The 19,647-nt window shown below is 45.5% G+C and overlaps 1 protein-coding gene across 3 annotated transcripts in view; it reads left to right on the top strand.

The window, feature by feature from the left end:
* SH3PXD2A (SH3 and PX domains 2A) overlaps positions 1 to 19,647 on the top strand; it is a 251,225-nt gene that overhangs the window by 70,963 nt on the left and 160,615 nt on the right. For all 3 annotated transcript variants that reach the window (XM_027647885.1, XM_027647887.1, XM_027647884.1), the window contains exon 3: positions 2,977 to 3,052. In XM_027647885.1, the coding sequence (XP_027503686.1) occupies positions 2,977 to 3,052 (76 nt within the window). The remainder of the gene's footprint in view (positions 1 to 2,976; positions 3,053 to 19,647) is intronic.

Raw genomic sequence — 19,647 nt, 5'->3', positions numbered from 1 at the left:
TAGAATTGAGGGGCAGCCATTGCATTCCAGTCTGTGTGGCAGGTTCTCCACGCTGTTCATACTCATCTGTATGGACGTTGCCATACCAGGAATGTTTTTTGAGGCATTTATGAGGACAGTTGGGCAGAGAGGCAAGGGCACTATTGCTAGGCTGCTGTTACATCCTTGCTCGGGTTCTTTTAGGTCTGTTGTGTTTCCCATGTCATCCCAGAGATTCAGCCAGTAGGTTCCTCCTGAACCTCCTGTGCAGCTGCCCATCAGCAGCCTGTCTCCCTGTGCAGCACAAATTCCAGACCCAACTCATTGGTCCAGAGACCAATCTACAAGCCAGCAGCAAGTGGTCTGTGGTCAGGGATTTGGAGAGGGACCATCACACTGCTCCATGGGTGCCCAGCCTTGTGTGGATTTTTGAAGGAGCAACAACTTTATGCCTCACCTTCAGTTTTGCACAAACATGTACATGTTTCCCACTGGGATATTGCCTCATATGTTGAAGAAGATGAGAAACCTTCCATACTTCCTGGGGACTTTTCATTGGGACAGGCTGTGTCCCCATGAATTGCATTGATGGCCTCCTTAGTGCCTCTGTCTCCCCCAGCTCCCTGCCATCCAGACTCTCCCAATGAGGGCGAGAGCTGGGGTGGAAAGTGTAGTCTAGGAAAGTTTAGCCAAACTCTTCCAGCTGCAGTTTATTGTATCTATTTTGCTGATATCCACCCTTTAGATAAATAGCACTCAGTTATACATGTTGTGAGTCTCTTGATGTGGTTAAAAAGGCTTGTATTAGCCAAGCTAATCTAACTCCAAGAATAACCATGGGAATTTGACTGTATCGGTTCCAGCTTGAATCAGTCACCCTGTAGTAAAGTGAGAATTGCCTTCCTGGCTAAAAGTGTAACAACAGTGAAACTTCAAGTCAGTCGGTGGGGATTCCCTCCCCCTCCTTTTTTTTTTTTTATCTCCTTTGAACAAAACTCCTGCCCGTGCCTGACCTCAGACACACAGAGCTCTACCTACAAGAAAACAAAATTTCCCATTTTCAATAAAAAACATGTCTCTGTAGGCAGAAAAGTGAGTTAGCTAGCAACCCGCAAAGCTACGGTCTATTTATTTACCAGGCTGACTCCCTGATGGGGAAACATGTGGGATCTTTTAACTACTTCTCCCGCACAGATGTTTCTTCTACTCCCGAGTTTGCTCTTGATCTTTGGTTTGCTGTGCCATATGGTGAAAACTCTGGAGATGTTCTGTGCAGTGCAAGAGGAAAAGGATTCTGTGTGCTTAAAACAAAAACAGTAAAAAATAATAATAAAAAAAATTCTGGCTGCTTTTTCTCCAAGTTAGCAAAAAAATATTTTTAGAAGGAAATCTGTCGAGCTAGCAAAACCACTGTTAACTCGCACATCCTCGCTGTTGGACATATAGCACTGATGAGATTAAATGCTGGTTGATGAGCATCCCTCTGCCTCCCTCAGCTTTTGCTGCCACTTTGGGTATTTCTGTTGACCTGTAGATCCAGTTCAGGTGAGGAGATAGGGGTTCTGCAAGGGCAAGTAAGATGACTGCTTGCTTTTCTTTCCTTACCTTCTTCAGAGGCCGCAGGGGCTGTGGACTGTGCGTTGAAAGACATCTCTCCTGGTCTGTTGGGAAGGAGCCCCAGGGCTGGCAGGAGCTTTGGAGTTACCCCTGTCCAAGGGAGCTGGGGCTTCTGTGTAGGGAGGGGGCATAGGGCATTGCATCATACAGCTGACATGTGAGGGAAGTGAAATAGAATGTCAAAATTTGGGTACTTATCTTGGTAGCACCATGTGCTAAATGAGAGCAAAAGATTGCAGAGGGTGAATAGGGGGGGAGTTTTCAGGGCTGGAGTTGGTGTCTTTTGGACAGGTCCATGAAAATGCCATTGTAGCAGGTGCATCTGCAGTCTGAGGTTGTGCCTGGCCTTTCAGCTGGTCCCTAAGTGGCGCTGGTCCATCCAGTGTCATCACCCAAAAAGATATTGTAGGGCTCATTTAGGAATGTCAGATCACTATGCAGCTTTCCTAGGCTTGTTTCCCTGGGAAGTCACTGGTGGTCAGCTATCTGCTCCAGCATGCACACTAGGTAATAGCCATCAATACCCCTTTGAGCTCCTCAGGTTGAAAGCTGGCTCTGAAGTAAAACAGGATCCTGAGCCTGGACAGCTCTTAGGGGGGCGTTAGAAACAGGTGGTTGTGGTGGGCTGGGTTTGGAAGGTGGTGGGGCAAGATCTTAGCTGATGTGGGTGAAATTCTGGCTCTGGTGCTCCATAACCATGTGCTGAAGGGTGCTTGTCATGGGCTGAGAGCACACTCACCTTGAGCTGTGCTTTCTGGCCATTTGTGGGGCTGCTGTTCTCTGGGATGCTCCGTTCTCTGAGGCCTCCCTCCCTGCTGTCTTTCCTCTGTTGCTGTCCTCCATGTAGGGACTGCAGTGGAAGATATTCCTCAAAACTCCATCTCTGTCTCCCTGGGAAAACAGGAGCGCTCTTTCATGCTGGACTAAGGCAATGGGCAGTGTCTTGCCAGAAAAGCAGAGCAGGTGTTTTATTAAATACACTTTAATCTGGGTGCTTGAACAGCATTTTTAGCTGGGCGGCTGGTCTGTCATGTGGTCAGGTAAAACCTGTGTCTCCACCAGCACAGGCAGTCTGTGGATAGAGACAAGGCGTGTGTTTTGTAACAAAGAATGGGAACCTAATTTTAGAACAGCAGCAAGGCCAGGCTCAGATGTCAGCCTGGGCCCTGTCCCAGCTCCTCTGTGCTGCCAGAAACTTGCCCTCCCTTTCTTGGAGTGAACTGTTTCATACCTTTTTATGTATAGGCTCCACTGCAATGAGGCAGAGTAATTCCTGCAGTTGCTTTTGTTTTAAACCACACACAAACCAAGAGTTCTCCTCATCCCTGTGCAGCCAGTCCATGTTTTCCCCCTAAGATGTTTGTTGTGCTTCCTTTGCAGATGCAGCTTCTGGACAAGTTCCCTATTGAAGGAGGCCAGAAAGACCCCAAGCAAAGAATCATTCCTTTTCTACCAGGTAATGCTGTGGGGAAAGCCCTAAATAAGACGGTTGAGAGCAGTTGGTGACTGCAGTTCCCCAGCTACTGTCTCTAGTGCTTTTTGTGACCACTCTTATAAATGCCTTTTCTCTGGGAGCTCACACATCCAGTCTTGTGATACCAGACCTCCACCTCCTCCTAAAATAACTGGTATGGTGTTTGGGGCTCCCAGGGGATCTTACATCAGCTGTTCAGATTCAGGTTGGCTCATGCCCTGCCCCACAAAGGGATTTGATGTCTTCTGGGAGGCTGTGTCTGTGGGGTGCAAACAGGCAGCCCAAGCTCGGGCCACTAACTGGGAGGCCACTGAAGACCAGAGTCAGAGTCTTTGTCATTTCTGGATTTCTGTGGATTTGTCATTTCTGTGGCTCTGCAGACACTGTTATTGTGTAATAAGGAATGAATAATTAGAGTTGCCACTGGGTTATAAAGGAAACTGAAGGAAGGTTAAATGCAAATTGGGATTTCTGCAATGCTGGCCAAAAAGATAAATAAATATCTTTTTGGGCTGACCCACTGTCCCTTTGACAGCTTTCGGAGAGGGCCTGGACGTGCTGGATATCCTGTCCTCAGGGTAACAGCACACACTTCTACACAGCTTCTTCCAGCAGTGGCTGCAGGGATAGCATGGGGAGAGGAGCCAGACCGCAGCATGCTCTTGGAAGTGCACGCTCTGGCCAGCTCTCCATTGTCTGACTGCACGATCCTGGCTGTTGGCTTAAAGTTTGGCTTGCTGCACTGCCTGCCAGGATACATGGAGCATTTTCAGCCTGTTAAAAGGTCTATTCTGTCTTTAGCTATAAAAAAGCTCTTCCCTTAAGGTCTGTGAAGAGAAGCTGGGATAAAAGGGCTTAGTCCTCTCCAGGAGCGTGCTGCGGTCCCCAGTGCTGTTTGCAGGCAAAGCAGCTGCTCCAGATGTGTGGTGAGCACAGCTCCAGGACTAGTAGGGAAGCAGGGACTTGGAAACCAGCAGCACAAATACATGACAGAAGCATCGTAGCTGCAGCAGGGCAGAACAGCCGCCTGGCAGCCTCCATCGACCTTGTGGAAGGCAGTCCCAGGATCGGGGTTTCCTCTCTGCGGTATTCTCTGCTGCATCCAGACCCTCTACAGCCAGGGGAAGGTGGTGTTGCCCTCCATTCCCAACCTGGGATGAGGAGAGTATTCCAAGAGTAGGCTCTCTTTCCAACTGTGTCATCAATAAACTCATAGACAAGTCATTTTTTGAAACCTCTGTGTGATAAGAATGGATACTGCTGGCCTGCCTTTCTTGCTGGAAAGCATTTTGAGATCCTTGAAAGCACTGTAAAGGAGTGCAGATGGCTTCATGCAAGGTGCTGTAGCAAAATCTCTGTCTGTAGGTAGCAGTTGTTCCTCCAGTATTGACTGCCAGTGGCCCATTTGTTTTATTATATTCTAGAAAAATGTTGGCTGACCACAGGTGACTGTCTGCTGCTCGGTCTTTGTGCAGATCTGAGTGATGGGTGTCCTCATATACGTGTGCGTGATATTTGGGGAGGGTGAGATAAACCCCATATGCCCATTACAACACTTCCTACCCTTCCCACCCTCCAGGAACATGAGGGAGATGGTACTGCCACATGTCCTTGAGTTATATCTGGAAATCATTTGGGTTGACTTAGTGTCCCAAAGAAAGTGAAGCTGCCAGAACAGAATAGACCTCAGCTGTGTTTAATTTAAAATTTCTGTGATATATGTTCTACTTTTGATATGAAATCCCTGCCTCTTTCTTGTTGAACTGCAGAGCAGCCCTTGTTGCTTTACCCAGGAACAAGGTGACTCAGCTAAATGTCAAACAACGTCAAACTCCGTTAAATAAACTAGCTGCCATAATTAGAATACGCATGGCACTTCTGCAGCTGGAGACGTGGATTACGGAAACGAATACCTACCCATAAACTCCCTTAATTAAAAAACGGCAGGGCAGATGTTTGTACTTAAATCCTACTTTATGAAGATGTTATGGTCTTGCCTGCTGATTATGGGTCTGATTCAGCCAAGCTGGAGTGACTCTGCATGCTGGGTTCTCAGTGCCAGGGGTTTACCTGGTTTAGGAAGTTGACATAGGCCATCCTGTGACTCCTGCTTGTCAGCAATGCCATGGTGCTCTCCTGAAATAATAGTTAGTGTTTAACTGTGTTGGAAACCTTTTACCTATAAAACCAAGGAGAGTGTAATGGAGTTCAGAGCCTTGCTCCCCAAGGAGAGACCATACTGGGTTCAACAGCAGGGAAGTACAGTTTTTCTTTTCTCTAGACACCTTTATCTTGTTTTTATCGATTTCTTTCTTCATATATATTTACCCCTACTTCCCTCTTACACAAGTAAGAACTCTGTTGCTTTCATTGCCATAAAGAGGTGCAAGGAAATGATAAGCAGTGCCAGATAGTCCTGTAAAAGATGTCCTGTGGACAATTTTGTAGTTTTGTTTCACTTTTTGAAACTCACTTCCATGCTTTCAATTTTTATGTGATTTTTTTTTTAAACCATACTAAGAGGGCAAAACTGATATTTTTGTCTTCTTTCCTCATTTTATTTTCTGCCCATGAGTTTTTTCTTTCTTCTCTCTGATTTCCCATTTTACTGGAAAAGTCTGCATCAGGGGAGGTTGAGCAGAGGAAAAACACATAAAAAACCCTGTTTGTGGCATGGTCAGAGAGGATTTTGATAGCTTGTGGTATGCATTTTTTTTTTTTTTTTTTTTGGAGGGAGACTATTGAAGAGTTAATTAATGAAGGAATTTCAACTGGAAGGAGAAGACTGGTCTACTGAGCTTCTGGAGAGCATGGTGGCAATTCAAGTGGCAGAGACAGGGCAATACAGCTCTGAGATTAACAGTTTTGCAGTGGTTGACCCAGGACTCCAGGGCTTGCATTGTTTTTCATTTCTCTTGGCACTAAGTGGGAGAGCCATCTGGAGACAAAGCTGAAGTTGGAGGGATATCAGCTCTTCTTGCTCCACTGTGCCTTCCAAAGTGCAGTCCTGGGGAAAATGCACTGCATGGCCTGAAATCATCATGTCATGCTGGGCTGCAGACCCTTGCCTTGGAGAGAGGCTTGGGCTTTCCATGTCATGGAGGGCTGGGCATTGATGATGGCAGCCCCTTGCACTTCCCATCCAGATTCCAGCTTGATTCCTGTCTGGATTTCAAGCTACTTTTGACTCCCAATGGACAAACGGGAGTTTTTTGCATAGGATGTGCTAGAAGGAGAAAATCCTTGCTGGGTGCTCGCTCTGCAGTTTCCCTGCTGCCTGGAGAGGGAGACATCTTGCTCGAGGATACTGCTTTGTGTACCTGGTTTTCCTTACCCTTGGGAAGCTAAGTCCTATCCAAGGGGACCAGAGGGGTCAGTGCAGGCTAACCTACCATCTTGGTCAGGCAGCTGCAGGAGCAACATCCCAGCCTTGCTCCAGTCCCTGCCTCCAGTGCTTGGGAGTCTCTGCCAGAGAGGCACCTTCTCTCTTCCTTTCTTTCCCACTCAGGTTTTCCTCCTCCCTTGATTAGGGCAAGGAAAGAGGAAACAATCTGGTTTGGGGCATATGCTGCCAGCAGAGCTTGGTGGCTGCGTGCCAGGGCACTGGAAGGGATGCCAGCATGGTGGATGTCATCCAGCCACTGCCTGGCCCCACTGTGCCCCAATGACCTACTTTCCGACTGCTTTCCCCCTGAGAAGAGAAACACTTTGGCACCATCTTAGAGGGGTCTCTGGGACTTTCTCTGTCCTTGGATCTGAGGCAACAGGAGCATACAGTGTGCCTGCTGAGGTGTTTTAAGTTCAGGCAGCAAATACAGGACAGCAGAGATCCCTGCAGATAGTGCGAGTTCAGCCCTGTTTTTTGCTCCAGAGCTGTGTCACCTTGCTCCTGCCGGCAGCAGTGGGTGGGAGTGGGGTGAGCTGATCCCCACTGGGAGAGCTTTGCCTGACTGCTTAATCTCTGGGCAAGGCTCCCAGTTTCCCAGAGAAGTCCCAGTCTCTCCCAGCCTGAAGTTTTGCTGGGGGCTGTTCCTCCAGCAAAGAGGCAGCTGGGGGAGTGAGCCCCATCTGAGCCTGGTGCCATGTGTGAGTCAGGAGGGCTGCGGGAAGGGAGAGGTTCAGTTGGAGAGGGCGCGGGCAGCCAACCCAGCACCGCCCAGATACCTGGGGCAGGTGAGGGGTGCCGGCAGGCAGGAGCCTCCCCATTTTGCACAATGCAGGAAGATGGAGAATAACCTCTCGCCAATGCCGGCTGGGACTTTCTTTGCCTCTGTTTCTGCCACTCGCGGGCTGCAGTGGGGAAGGAGATCTGCCGATGAACTGCATCCCAGGTGCTTATGTCTGCTCTTTGGTTTTGGTTTGGTGTGTTGGGTTTGGGTTTTTTTCCCCTCCCCTTTCCCGTGCTGTGTTTTAGGCAAGAGGAAGCTGAGGAAAAAGGCTTCAATAAGTTGTTTTTCAGTAGGTTTTTGTCCATGATGATGAGAGCAGGTTCTTTTTCCTCCCAGTGGTGTATATTCCAGCTTCGCTCCTTTTGTTTTGCTCTGGGCTGGAGGAGAAACTGTTTTGTTCAGAGATCGTGTGCCGAAGCAGAGATAATGGGTACGTCCTAACACAGCCAGCACTGCAGTGACCTTCAGGCCAGCCATTCACGTTCCACCTGTGTAAACTGAGACCAGGATCAGCAAAATTAGGATGTGACTGTGTGTAATTTTGTCAAAGGTGCTGCATTTCAGCGGTGGTCAGTGCATGGAAAGCATTTTTGACATTTATTCTGCCAACCCTGGGAGAAAGGGAGACAGTGACTCTAAGGCACACACTGGCTGAGGAGAACCCCTAGAAATTTCAGAGGCATTCTTACTGCAGGCAGTGTTCTCCTTTGGAGAGGTGGTTGCTAGCAGGGCATTTAAAAGGAAATGCATTCCCTGTCCTAATTCTTAGCTGGATTTTATGTGCAAATTTCAGATTTATTTTTAATTTTTGATTATTCTGTCCTGCATCACTCTGATCCAGAGCAACAAGTAAATGATTTTAACTTTTATTTGGAATAATTTTGAGTTCCTGACTTATACAGAAATGAACAGTATTTTAGCAGTTCAGAGCCAGACAAAAAGTAGCTTAAAGATTAAAAAAGACCAGGAGACATCAGATAAAACTCTCTTTATGAAGTCACATCTTACTTTTTAGATTAAAATATGAATTAAGGTCTTTATAACAGTGTTCCTTTAACATGCAGGGGTAGTCTTACAGGTATCATAGGCACACACACACATAAAGCAGAGTCTCAGATGTCTGGTTTGCTGAGCCTTACCTGTGCAACACTAATAACTAAGATATTCTGCTGTGCTTTCCTTGAATATGAGGCAACAAGCTCTCAGATGGAGGAGAAGGGTCTCTGCCCCCATCTACTTCCACCAACTTGCAGTAAGGCAGCATGGCAGTCCACTGTCCCCATCTCAGAGGAGCTGCCAGGGGGTGGAGAGGTGACCCATGGCACTGCAGCGTGAGATCCTGGGGGCTTGAACGGCTATGGAAAACTTTTTGGGGACCACTCCATAATGCAGTATAATTTCATTTTAATCCTCATATTTTAAGTTTTCCTACCTGTTCTCTGAAAGGGGAGAGTGCTTCCAGGTTTAATGCAAACTTACATGTGAGCCTGGGTAGTGTGTTAGCAAGACAGCTAACAGGTCCTTGGCTTCTTTCCACTCCATCTTACTTAGGACTTGGGTGATGCCAAGCTTCTGGTGAGCTGCTCTTCAGCAGCTCCTATTGTTTGAGTTAGAGGTTTCTATTGTTTCTGTCTATTTTCTGCCTTGCTAGGAGAGCTATTGTGGAAAATTCATCTCCTGTCTCTCACAAGAGGAGAATGGATTTCCTGTCGGCTCCGGGGCTTGAAGGGAAAGCAGGGGCTGCCGGGAGGAAGTGGCTGTTCCTCAGCCAGGCAGCGGGAGGATTGATGATTTTGAGGGGAACAGGCGTATTCTTTTCTTTAGGCTCCATGGAGATATTTTTAGGGTTTAAGTCTTTTCTAGTTAAAAGGCAAGTCGTCAAGTGTGAAGTCATAGGATGCCCTTAGGCTGCTTCCTATTGAAGAAACTGTGGAAAAGGCACAGCTTTCAGAGCTGCCTGCTGAGGAGGGGCCTGTCATGAGCCCCATGTAAGGGATTGCAGGGGGCTTCTGGCTTTCCATGCTGAGCCTGTTTCACAAGCATCATTAGGCCTTCTGGAGGTCTTCGGGCATTAATAGGGCATGAGCCAAGGTCCTGATTCCATTACAAAAGGAAGAGAAAGAAAAAAAATATATAACAGTGCTGGCACCTGCACAAGTACCTGGTCTTGTTCCCTCTCTTTCAGTCTCTTCTGTGTGCTTTCTCAGCACACAGATCCAAAATCCACCAGCTAGCAGCTGTAATGAGGGGCTAGAACAGAAAAAGCCTACAGAATGTTTTTTTGGCACTTGTAGCCACTCCTCTCACACAGGTTAAGAACTGGTATTTTGCTCAACCAGAAACCACCTCTGGGCAGAAATCAGCATATGCAGATCATGATGTACCTCTCATTAGACCATTTGAGTCTCCTGATAAGAATTTTGTAATGATCAAGCCACAGTTTCAAGGGAAAACAAAGAATGGAAAGGGATTTTGGTTTGAGTTTGCTTACAGCGAGCTAGTGGGGTTTATTTTTTTTTTTCAGTGTTGGATGTTAGACTACAAGGCCAGGACACGTTTTCAGTGCAGTCTAGCTGCTTGGACTCCTCAGGGAAATACACAGACATTTTTACTCAGAAATTAGTTGGATTTTGACTCTTGTTTTTAAAGGCAATAAATAAACACGATTATAGACTTGAAAAGCAGTTTGAGCTGCATTGGGCTCATCGTTTCCTCAGGCAGCCATTCCAGATGAGTGTGCCCTCTACTACTATAATTACTTTTTAAAAATAACTCTCCAAGTCTGTAATCTAAAGTGGGTGGTATGTAGCAAGTCTGAGAGCATTCTGTATTCAACCACAGACTGGGGAGAGGGTTTGCTTGTCTTCATCTCTGGTTTAAAATCTGACTTTTTCCCACAATCCATTAACAAATGGCCCATACAATGAAAGTGCTTTTTAACCCGGGAGTCAAGCTTGCCAGGGACTCAGATGGCTTTGCAGCCCCACAGGCTCTAGATATTCCCTCTGGATATTACTTATCTGCCTGATCTTGTCTTTGTTGTATTTGAATGTAAGCTGCCTGGGCAATTGAGGAGAGCAGAGCCCAGCTGAGATTCACAGCTAAGTAATAGTTGGACCTCTGTATGAATCTATTTTCTGCCCACTTTGCCTTTTGGCTTGGCCAGCTGATTTATTTATATACTCACATGCTTAAAATAGGTTGTGATTATTTTTTTCCTGTGGATTGGAAACAATGAACCTGGGAATTTGCTGCTTGATGGCAAGTGATTTATCCTCCTTTTCTCTACCTATTAAGTTTTTCAGGTGCTGATGTTCTTTAGTGTGGTGTGTTTGCAGACCTCCCTGCTCCACAATACAGCTTTTTTCAGGCTCTCATGAACACCTTTTTTGTTACGCATAAGGGGATCTTTATACTCAGTAGCTGAGTGAGGGGATAGTGCAGGCAGGGATTTGTCAAACTGAATCTATTTACACTATAATGAAATAACCCATGGCAGTGTCCACTCCCCTGTGGGTTGGGTTTTTTTAGAGTATAGTCCCGTTTAATGGGAAAGCTGATGTAGAGAGAGGGAAATAACATGAGAATTAGAAAGAGGAAACCAAGGGTAGGTAGATGAGGAAAGTAAAGTAAGTCCTAGAAGTGGGAAATTCAATCCTCTTGAGCTTCTCTCATTCAGAGAGGTGCTAATACAGGCCCCAGGCTTGTACTCAGGATTGAGGTAATTAATGTTTGCCCTCAAATTTCCGTGGGTCTGAAGTTAAGCACTTTCACCATGTCGTTTTCTATCAGGGTTTTGCCACCTCTAAATAAAGAGCAAAAAATTATGTCCCTTCTGCTTTTACATCCTAAGCATTGGCAAGTTCAGACTTGCAGGTTCCTTCTCATAGTAAGGGCTCTGAACAGCACAGGGCTGACCTAGAATAAGCAAAACATTTGCAAGCTGGTTTGCACTTGATGGGGTTTTATTGGAGGTGTTACGCTAGTGGGCAGATGTTTTTTCACTGAGTTCACTGTTAGATGTGATTGCCACCAAATTCTTCCAACTCTTCTCACCAAATGCAGGCTAGGTTGGTACACTCTGAGGCAGGGAGTAAACCCATCAGACTGGAGTACAGGGTAAAGGCATCTGTGCCTATTCCCACTGGGCAGTGTTGTCACTGCTGCTGTATTTAAATGATTAGATGCAGAGAGCAGAAGGGAAAATATTCCTGTCTTAGTCCCACCTCCTACAAAACACAGCACATGCAGATTTCTGTGTTTAGCAGATTTCCTCTTGGGAAGAGAAGTCTCCTGTAGATAATAATCCTTTTAGCAACATCTTCAGTGAACGAAGCTTTGTCCGAAGAACAAAGAAAAAGTCGCAAGCTTGAAATATGCCTGAATTTCCTGAGTGCACTCGCCGCTGTGTGCAGGCAGGAAGCTGTGTTAGTCTGGTCTGGATGTTTGCTCTGAAGTGGCATAAACAGAGTGTCAGGTCTCCTGGGATCCTGATCTGACCCACAGTCCAGGGAATAGGGGTTCCTCTGAGCTGCAGCTGCGGGAAGGACTGCCATAGTCATGCAGCGCTGTGGCCATGTCCCTGACTGTCCCATCTCCCCTCTGGCCATATCCTCTGAAGATTCCGGGTACATGCAAGAGGCAGCAGCAGAGGTGAGTGGTGCAGCCATGGTAGACCCAGCATACGTGAGTGTTAAGCTGCCAGCCAGCAGGGAACTCATTTCCTGCACAGTTATGGAAACAGCTGATCTGTGACATTTTAAGAAGGGGAGAAAATACAGGGCAGGGGAAGGAAGGCCCCGGCTATGTAAATATTTACTTTTGCACAATGTCTCAGCCATCCCCTTCTCCCAGGGTCTGGGAGAAGAAGGTCTTGCTTGCTGCTGGCTCTGGCACATGGTGACAGGGGGTGGGAGAACCACCAATGGACTGCCCACAGCTGGAAGGAGTACACTGTCCACCAAGTGAAAGCCTCTCTGATGGAGTGTGATACTGACCTGCTTGACCCACCTGCTTCCTGCTGCATCACACAGTGATGTGCTGCTGGACCACCAAGAGCTTGTGTGAACCACCTGCCTGGGCCTCCTTTCCCACTTCTTGGTCTTGCTCTAACAAAGCCAAGCTAATGAGGTGCCCCTTCTCCTTCCCAGAGAGCAGCCATAGAAAGGGTGTTGAGAAAATTAAGGCATGAAGCTTTCCAGAGTAGTGCTGCTGCAGGCAGTTGAGGTATCCAGGATCTAAGGATTGCAGCATCTTGTGTGATGCCATCACCACGTCACATGTCCCCCACCAGCCAGGTCTGGAGCACACATGAACTACGTTGCAAGCAGGAGAGGCACTCACTAGACCTGATTGAAGAAGACACTTGGACACAAGTCAAAAAAAAGACACTCAAAGACGGGAAAAGGCTTTTATTTTGGTCATGGCATTGTTCAGACTGATATAATACTGGTTTTCAATTTCTTTGCGTCACCGTAGACAAAAATGTTATTTTTTTCCACCCCTGTCAAAGAGAGGTTGAATCAACTCTCTCTGGTCTTTAAATGCTGCTCAGTTGTCCTCTCATTAGCTCCCCTCAGCTGTGGTGGTGGGTGCAGTGCCGCGCAGATGCCGTGTACGTTTGACGCGGTATCTGACCACCAGGGCAGCTCTGAGGTCCCTCCCAGGTGTACCCAGTGGGTGAAGGGAAGGCTGTGGTGCCTGAGGTCCAGTTAGTCTGTGTTTGTAGCCAGGACTGCACTGTGTAAACTGTGTTTCTGCAGTAGGGCAACCCATGACAGTTGTGTCAACAAGGCATGACAAGTATGTGAGGAAATGCAGTGAGTCCCAGTAATAGTAACACCAGTCCACTGATGGGTCTCAGTGTAGTCTGTTCTCCCAGTAATGCCTATGAAACCAGAAGAGTTGGAATCTGTGGGATTCAAAGATTTGTTTCATGCAGGTGCTTGATGCAGAGGTAGCTCCAGCCCGTTCCCCTCCACCTCTTTCATCAAGGAAATACTGGCTAAGCTCACTCCCCAGAACATGCACCGTCACTCAGGGAATAAACACAAGGGATTTGTGTTGTGGGTTAATTCTGCTGCTGGAAATCAAACCCCCTTCGTGGTCAGATGACATCTTTCTTGGAAAGGGACCAAGGTTAAGAAGACAAGGAAGGCAGGTTAGTTAAAATATGTCAGAGTCTCTTGGGTGTAAGTAAAGAGTATAAATAAAAGCCTTTTAACTTGGAAAAGAACTTTAGAGTGATATGATCAGGCTCAATTTAGTCCAAATATTGCTTTATGCCATTAAGCTGTTATCAAGTTTTGGTTCAACTGCAATAGTTTTATGGCTTCAGTGCAGTGGGAACAGTTGCAGCCTTTATGCAAGTAAAGCATTTCCCCCGAAAGGTTTGCAGGGAAGACTGCTGTATTGTACAGGAAGCTGGGAGTGAAACTGCCTGGAAATGAGTAGCTGGGAAGTTGACCTCTAAATCTTTTTTTTTTTTTTTCCCCTCCATTCCAGTGTAACTACACAACCTAAGGATTTATATCATGAACAATGAAGGGATTTAAATTAGGTTTAGTTTTACATTCCTGTTAACGAATCCTCAAACTTAGTAATAAAAGCTGAACATTTTTACTTACTTCCTCTTAAGCTGCAAACATGTCTGATTCAGCAGTGTCTTGAGATGATTTGTCAGGATGAGAAAATAAGTCACATCCCTCTTCCTCTTGGGATTAATAGAGAACAAGAGTAACCCTGTACCCATAATATTATTTCAGTTGGGCTTGCATAATAGCCTGGAAATGGTATACTCAATGCAGTGCTTTGTAATAATGATGTTTCATCCTTTGAAGTTGGGTTAATTCATGTCACAGATCTGCACAAATAATAAAACACACACCCCCCTCCAGTTTTTCTTAACTAGCCTTCATTTTCTGATCCAAGTTTTGCTACAGTCAGTTCGAAGTAAGTGGATTTTAATGCTGTTTCTGCAGATATCCACCACCATCACAGCCAGGAAAGTCCTGTCTCACATTTGGTGTATTTACATGTCAGTGTGGCTTTAGGTTTAGGAAGATCCTGGTGTTTCCAAGAAGTCTCGCTGTGGGCATGCCTGTGCTCAAAATCTCTGCAGAGCATGAGTAATCCTACCAAAATCATTGTAGCTGACCCTCTCCATGAGCCAAGGTTTTCCACATGCATCTGGATCCTTATTCCTGGCTTACAATAAAGAAAGTGAGAGAAATCAGGCCTCCCATAATTACTTACAATCTGTGAGCTAGGCACATATGTAAATATTTTCAGGGTCGCAACTTAGCTCTTTATTTTTAATATACTTTGTTATTAGTAATAATTTTTGAAGAGATTGAAAATCCCACCCATAAGTTTCTGTAGTGTCAAGCCTGCTCAGCCTTGACCTCTGCTCCCAGTGGTATCATTGGATTTACTGTTGACTTCAGCAGGAGCAGTCACAGCGGGTCTGAGTGCTTTTGAAAATCCTTTCCCTATGTTTTTCTGTATAAAACCCATCACTGTAGCTGCCAGATTATATGACACTAGGGTTTAAAATTACTTAAGAATGAAATCAAACTGTTAAGAAGGCTAAGTTGTAATAAAGCTAAGCAAAGTAAATTTGCTTTCTTTCTAAGACAAAGCGACTTTCACAAGGTTTTAATTTTCTCTGGTCCAAGTGGAAAAACAATTGAGTTTGGTTCATTCTGCACATGCATGTGTCAGTACTGCTCCAGCAAAGCCCTAGAGATGACATCCTGCACCTACTGCCATGCATGGGCTAACCCGGGGCACATGGAAGCAGCTGAGGGGTGCTGGAGGTGGAGCTTGAGCCCACTTCAGGGGCTTGGTTTCAAATTCTCTCGGTCCCTCTGCCATAGGGTGCAAACTTGAGACTTACCAGTTAAGCCCATGTTTAGTTATTAATTCTGCCTAAGATGTGTCACTAGTTTTCTCTGCTGCCAGAAGTGCTTTACAAATAGGAAACAGAAGATCTGGGGGCTCAAGTGTCCAAATCTACCCGAGACTCTCTGCACTTTTTGTACTGGGGAAAAAGAGAGACAGACTAGAATTGCTGTATCTTCCCATGGTGTGAGAAGAATAAATCCATTAAACATTGTGTAGCATTCAAATACTCCAGCACTAAAGTCTTTCTGTAGTTACCTATGCCCTGACTGGTAGTAATGCCGTGCTTAAAGCCTCCATGCTCACATCTGTTTGCAGATGTCCTCTAGAGCAGGGTGGTCTCTTGCTGTAAGAGTGATGATAAATACTTTGCTCTTATGGATTAGATTATTCCTCACAAGTTGTTCTCTGTTTCACTGGAGGTCAACTGTACTCATCATCTGTTAGGATTTTTCTCCCCTGGGGCCCCTTTTTGTTTTTTGCAATTAAACCAGATCCTTTGTTCTGTGGTGTCAGCAGATAGGAGTGTTCCTCCAGGCAACCGTGAAGACAAAAACGTGTGGGCAAGGGTGTTGCTTCTCTCTGCAGCTTTCTGCTCCTCTTCTCCCATCACCAGCTCCCCACGCACGATGCTCACTCCAAGGAGTGGTTGTATCCACACCGTCCGTTCCTCGGTTCACCTCCCCTTGAAAAGAGCGTCCAGATGTTATAATCCTCTGGTAAGACCTAAAACTGGCAGGATTTTTGTGTTTGTTTCCCTGCTCCTTTTTTATTTTCATAAGCCTGTAGATTGACTTTATTTCTCTTCAAGGTTTCTAAGGTGGGAGGTTGCTGTTCATCCACTTTTAATTAAAACGGTGTAGGGAATTAGGCCTTTCACAGGGGTGATTCTGCTGATGGCGAAGACTATTTTGTTAGTTTTCCTCCCATCAGAGCAAGTGCTTGGAAGTGTGAGTTGGAGCTCAGGCTTTTTAATTACCAGGAAGTGAAATTACTACATTATGGTGAAGTGATTTCTTTGCAAAGGAAAAACTGTTTCTTGGCTGCTATTCTGTGCAGAAGTGTAACAAAGAAGGGGCGGTTCACTGCTGCATCCTCAGAGGAAAGGAGGGTGGTGGGTGCAAGGAGGGGAGTGTAAGAATGTGGACATCAAAGCACTGAGTTTGTGGGGTGACTGAGAGTGGTCTGTGGCTTTTGCAGTACGGTGTGAAGGAGGGAAGGTGGTGGGAGCCCAGTCCCTCTTTCTGGCAGTGTCCAGCTGTTTGCTACAGGAGTCTGTTTTAGATTAGGCTGCCAAAGGCACAGTTTCTCTTGACATTGGTACCGCCCTAAAAGAGTGTCGGTATAGGGCTGAGAGCATCAGGAGACAAAAGTACTGCTCTTCCTAGGCAGTTTACAGTCTCTCATTCCCATTTTGTCCTCCTTCAAAGCAATGCTCACAGGCTTATGAAACACAACCTCATGCAAGCAGAGGCTGATACAGACAGGGTGTAGGAACCTCCAGTTGGCATATGAGGGTCACAAACTGTTTTTTTTCTGGAACTTGGGGAAGGCAGTGAAATCCTCCTTCCCAAGCACATGATTATTTTGGGTGAGCAAGTGAAAGATCTCAAGAGCGGGTCTCAGACTGACCTAGGGAAGCAGCTGGCTTTTCCGCCTGGAGTGTTCAAATTATTTCAGGATAGTTTTACAGTGCGAAAGGCTCCAGCAGGAAATTTTCAGAAGAGCCCAAGTGTCATCTGACCCTGAGTCCTGTTTTCTAAAGTGTCAGTGTGTTCCTGGTGTGTGTTTGTGCATATGCGTATGGAAATTTGACTTCTGTTTCAAATTGGTTAGCTATTTTAATACAATGGAAGGAAAGCTATCACCCCAAGTGGCAAGAGTATGTTTGCAGGAAAACCTGTATTTACCCATGGATCCCTGGGGAGAGGGGATAATCCTCTTCAGTCTCATTAACTTCTGTCTCTTGTTTCTGTTCTCCTTGCACGTAGCTTGTTTCCGGCACAAGGACACAGCTTCTCTTGGCTTCCTCAGCCCCATGAGCCACATATAGGTCCTTGTGGTACTGCAGAGTAGCCAGTATGGGTGTTAGTGTTCCTTTCTGAAGTCCTTTAGGTCCATCTCAATACCTGCATATGATGAAGGGACTGTCAGATTGTCCCCTCCAAGCTCCTCTCTTTTTTTTCTCTCATCTATAGCGTGAAGCAGTTTGCTGTCCCCCAGAGGTTCACTGATACTGCATATGTTTCTAATCTTGTGGCGTAGCCAGGCTGGTTTCTTACTCACAGCAATGAGATGTCAGCTCTGATGTCACTCGGTTCTGATCCGTCCTAGTCCGAGGGCCAGACTCTGTTTGCATTAACGGCTTTTCCATTTGAAAATACGTGCTTCCCTTTCTGCAGCGTTTCCCTATTGCAAAATGCCCAGAAAGGGCCAAGAAAGATTTTTTTCTTTTTTCACCATTTGTGATGCCTGGAGTGGTTCCTCAGGGGCTCTGGGTTTATGCTGTGGTTTGTTACTGATACAGGTTTCCTGTTGGTTATAAGATGATCTAAAGCAATCTGACTTGTTGAGCTGACTCAGAAGTGACCCTTCTGAGTTACTCCCAGACAACTGAGCTGTCTGAAGAGTTGACTGCAGGGGATTGATCTGCTTATCATTAAAAGTAAAATGTTCTGTATGCCTTCAAAAATATCAGAAATTAGTTAGATTCCTTGCTTTATGAGTAATTTCAAAAAGATCGTGTCAGTGCCCTCTTTTCAAGTAATAGTAATTTAATTAATCTTCAGTGCAGTATCTGAAATGCACCTGTCTCACCCTCTTGGCACTGAACAAAAATTAATAAAATATGGGTTAAAATAAACAATGTGGAAAACAGAGTCATCCAAAGAAAAATTGAAAACTCCCACCTGCTGAACAAGAGAAACATCTGTGGAAAAAAAGACCCACCTGGTACTTTTTCTGAGTAAGTAACATAAAAAAAAGGTACTTGAAACAAAATTTGTGTGTTGACTCAGAGCAATTTAAAAATCTCTTTGGAATTCAGATGTCCTTCTTTTCAGAGAAGGGAAAATAAGAAGACTGGAATGTGCATGCTTATGAAATGCTCAAGATGTATGTGTAAGCTAAGGTTTGATACAGCATCAGTGAGTGAATGGAAGAAGTTCTTTTAATTCCCCTACACTCTGGATAAGCTCTTTAACAAGTGATCAGGCTCATTTCACATAGTTCTTTGCCCTACATTGGTCTTCTCCTCACTATGTCTGTTCCTTATCATGTTACATTCACCTTGGAGAGCAAAGTCATTGGAACTACTCGTTACATGAGTGTTGCTATGGTAGTTTTGCTGAAACTGTGGGCTTAGACCAGGTGAAAGGGGAAAACAGTGGCAAATCAGACCTAAACTTTTCTTTGTGTCCTAAATATACTGAATGTGCATCCTCCTTCCTTGTTGTAGTGCATCAGAGAGGTGATTTTGGGTGACCTGAGGGGGTAAGGAGTCACCACTTTGGAGATCAGGTTAAACTGAATTCTTCAGTACTGCCATAGATAGAGTTGATTGTACCATGAATCAGGGTAATGGATTTGCTGGTCTCTTGAGCCCTAGTGCTGTATTTCTGTGATTTGGTTATTTGGAGCCATAGTGTGAAGAGATTGTGATGAAGATTAATTCAGAGTGAGCAGCAATTGGACACGAAGGGTCAGTAGTTCGTGATTGTAAAATCTCAGCCTTAAGGAAAAGAATTTTTGTCTACACAGTAGTAGAAACTTGTAAAAATCTGATATTTTTCTAAACTACTTCATGTTTTTAATCCAAACTTCATTATTTCTGGACAACACCTTTCTGATTTGCAAGTGGCACTGGTATAATTTGTCACCACAACACCCGTTCCTCAGTTGCATGTGGTCTTGGAAGTGTTCTCATATGAACGCTGCATTCAGAAAGTCTCTTGTCACAGAGCAATCGTTGTAGCATTTGCAAGAAATACTTTTATTTCCTCCTTCTTTTCTGTCTAAAAAGAAAAAAAGCCCAATCTTTCAAATCCATTTGCAACAACATGGTTTTATGTAACTCAGCAGGAAATACTCCCGTGTATCTTGCAGATGAGTGCAGTGGGAGGTTCTGCTGCATGATGTGGGCTGTTGGGTGCCTAAGGAATTTCTCTGCTGGGCTCCACTGGTCCCACTTCCCTTCTCTCTCCACATCCATCCCTTCATATGCATGACCTTACTAGTAGTTGAATGTTACTCAACGTTCCTGTGGAAAAGTGTAGCATCATCAAGCTGCTGAACAGGCAGCCTTTAATGCTGTGTATTTCTTGCAGTCAGATAATTTTGAGGTATGACCCAGATTTTGTTTTGCACAGGTGCCCAGTGTTAATTCAGGTGCTCGGCACCTCTCTGCTATTTATGAACTTCCTCAGAAGCTACAGTGGGACTCAGCATTTCGGTTGTGAGCAAATTAGTCTCGGGGACTGTCTTGTGTTTGCACAGTGTTTGGACAGT

Source organism: Corapipo altera, unplaced genomic scaffold (genome assembly GCF_003945725.1).
Source record: "Corapipo altera isolate COAL_440 unplaced genomic scaffold, ASM394572v1 56, whole genome shotgun sequence".
Classification (NCBI taxonomy): Eukaryota; Metazoa; Chordata; class Aves; order Passeriformes; family Pipridae; genus Corapipo; species Corapipo altera.
Note: the sequence above shows the minus strand (reverse complement) of the source record. Positions and strands in the feature narration are given on the sequence as shown.